The following is a 2,648-nucleotide window of genomic DNA, read 5'->3' as shown; positions in this document are numbered from 1 at the left end:
GGAGAAATAGAGAGCAAGAGAAAGAGAGGGAGAAGGACAGACAGACAGACAGACAGACAGACAGACAGACAGACAGACAGACAGACAGACAGACAGACAGACAGACAGACAGACAGACAGACAGATAGACTGACAGACGATACGCTACCTTAGAATTACAAATTTCTTTCTAAAATTTTGGCTGTTTTGGGTTACTAAGACCATGAGGTCAGAAACGAAAATCTCCTACAAATAGGTACCGCTCTTAATTAAATACATGTACATAGTGTAAAGTAGAGCTGGGCAAAGGATCGATTCCGGAACCGATTCCCACGGAAGAAAAGTTTCAACTCCTCTTTACGTAAACCAGCGGTTACCAGTTACTTTAATCATAAAAATCTTCTTTTATTTAAAATACATTTTTGAAAAATAAAAGTTGATGCTTCGTAGTGTTCCGAAATCAGGGTTACCCTAAATCCTGAAGATGTTTGAAGCCAACCAGGTAACCATCGGAAGAAATTACATCTTTAGAAAGTAAGTAATTGGGTTCGGAGTCGAGTCCTACGATTCCTAGCTTTCAATAATCAAGAATCTAGCCGCCCAGCACTAGTGTAAAGTTTTGATGCTGGAACTTACCATCCGTGTCCCTGGAATAGAGACCTCGAGCTGCCTCGGTGCTGGCACCGGCCACGTCATGACTGGAGAGAGCCGCGGCCGTAAGGGACGAGTGTTGGGGCGTGGCCGGCTGGACGTTCACAGTGGGAGGGTCTGTTGATATCGTGTCTGTGGAAGAAGAGGTTGTTCAGAGTTCAGAGGTCAAGACGAGTGGAAGAAGAGGTTGTTGGGAGATTTTTTTTTTGTAAGCGTGTTTTTGTTTGTGTTTGGGTGTGAGTGAGGGGGGGGGGGTAGGGGGGCTGTGGTTTGGTGTGTAGGTGTGTGTGGGGGTGGGGGTGGGGGGGTGGGGGGTTATGTATATATTTGTGTGAATGTCTGTGTGTGTATGTGAGTGTGTTTTATTTCATTTATTTATTGCATATATTTTTTAATTAATTAAGTTATTAATTTATGTATTTTTAATTTTTGTTTGTTTTTGTTTTGCTTTGTTGTTGGGGGGGACGGGGTGGGATTCAGAGATGTACGATGCACGATGGACGCTGTGGGGTTTGTTTTGTTTTTTTTATTAAGTTTTACGCACTTACAACATAAATCGTCGGAAGGCTGTTAAAATGTGCTATGCCCAATTTATATATTTGTTTAATTGTAGTTTCTTAATCTGTGATGTCAGTCGCGTGTGCTCAAGAAATATTTTGTTGAAATTTAAACTCTAAATGCTAAAAAAAAAAACCCAGAAGGAAAAACTATAATGTCGGTACAAATGTTAATAAGAAGAATCAGTAGTCTCTTTTCTCTCTTCTGTAAAATTTTGCTTTCTGGGCATAATAAATTTTGACAGCTTGTCAACGAAATATGTCATATATGTGTCAAAGGTAACGGGTGTCACTGGGCAGTAACATTTAAAGGAAAGGAAGGAGGAAATATTAAGGACGATAGGTGTTTGAAAGGAAGGATGAAAGACTTAGGACGATATGTGTTTGAAAGGAAGGAGGAAAGATTAAGGACGATAGGCGTTTGAAAGGAAGGAGGAAAGGTTTAGGACGATAGGTGTTTGAAAGGAAGGAGGAAAGATTAAGGACGATATGTGTTTGAAAGGAAGGAGGAAAGGTTTAGGACGATAGGTGTTTGAAAGGAAGGAGGAAAGATTTAGGACGATAGGTGTTTGAAAGGAAGGAGGAAAGATTAAGGACGATAGGTGTTTGAAAGGAAGGAGGAAAGGTTTAGGACGATAGGTGTTTGAAAGGAAGGATGAAAGACTTAGGACGATATGTGTTTGAAAGGAAGGAGGAAAGATTAAGGACGATAGGCGTTTGAAAGGAAGGAGGAAAGGTTTAGGACGATAGGTGTTTGAAAGGAAGGATGAAAGACTTAGGACGATATGTGTTTGAAAGGAAGGAGGAAAGATTAAGGACGATAGGCGTTTGAAAGGAAGGAGGAAAGGTTTAGGACGATAGGTGTTTGAAAGGAAGGAGGAAAGACTTAGGTCGATATGTGTTTGAAAGGAAGGAGGAAAGATTTAGGATGATAAGTGTTTGAAAGGAAGGAGGAAAGATTAAGGACGATATGTGTTTGAAAGGAAGGAGGAAAGATTAAGGACGATATGTGTTTGAAAGGAAGGAGGAAAGACTTAGGACGATAGGTGTTTGAAAGCAAAAAAGCAGCAAACTATACGAGAGCGTCCGGCGCCAACCACCCATGGGGAAGGTGAGTGAGCGGAGGGGGGAGGGGAGTGATACTATATGTGTCACGACGTGGTGGAATCAGGCGCTCGTCAATTTTTGGGAATGTGGAGTTATTGGTACCATATGAAAGCTGTTTCATTTGCCTTGCTTCTGATGAAATAGATAAGTGGTGAAATTAGCAAGACAATGATCGCCAAAGTTTGGTAACTTCAATAGCTAAAGAGTTCTTCAAAACGGAAAAAATGACATATTTTGCGTCTTTATTCAAGGTTTGTTTTTTTTTCAGTAAAATTCACATGGAAATGGGTTTTTATATGGACACGAAAGGTGTTAATCCAAAAAATAAAATTCGATAAAAATGTCCCAACTGGC

The 2,648-nt window shown here is 40.6% G+C and overlaps 1 protein-coding gene across 1 annotated transcript in view; it reads right to left on the bottom strand.

The window, feature by feature from the left end:
• Positions 1-2,648, bottom strand: part of LOC101864511 (titin homolog) — a gene marked incomplete in the record, with an annotated part of 108,366 nt that overhangs the window by 53,288 nt on the left and 52,430 nt on the right. Inside the window, 1 exon segment of the mRNA XM_035968182.1 lies at positions 616-762. Coding sequence (XP_035824075.1) covers positions 616-762 — 147 coding nt within the window.

Source organism: Aplysia californica, unplaced genomic scaffold, assembly GCF_000002075.1.
Source record: "Aplysia californica isolate F4 #8 unplaced genomic scaffold, AplCal3.0 scaffold00044, whole genome shotgun sequence".
NCBI lineage: Eukaryota > Metazoa > Mollusca > Gastropoda > Aplysiida > Aplysiidae > Aplysia > Aplysia californica.
The sequence above is the reverse complement of the archived record's forward strand: the minus strand, read 5'-3'. Positions and strand labels throughout refer to the sequence as shown.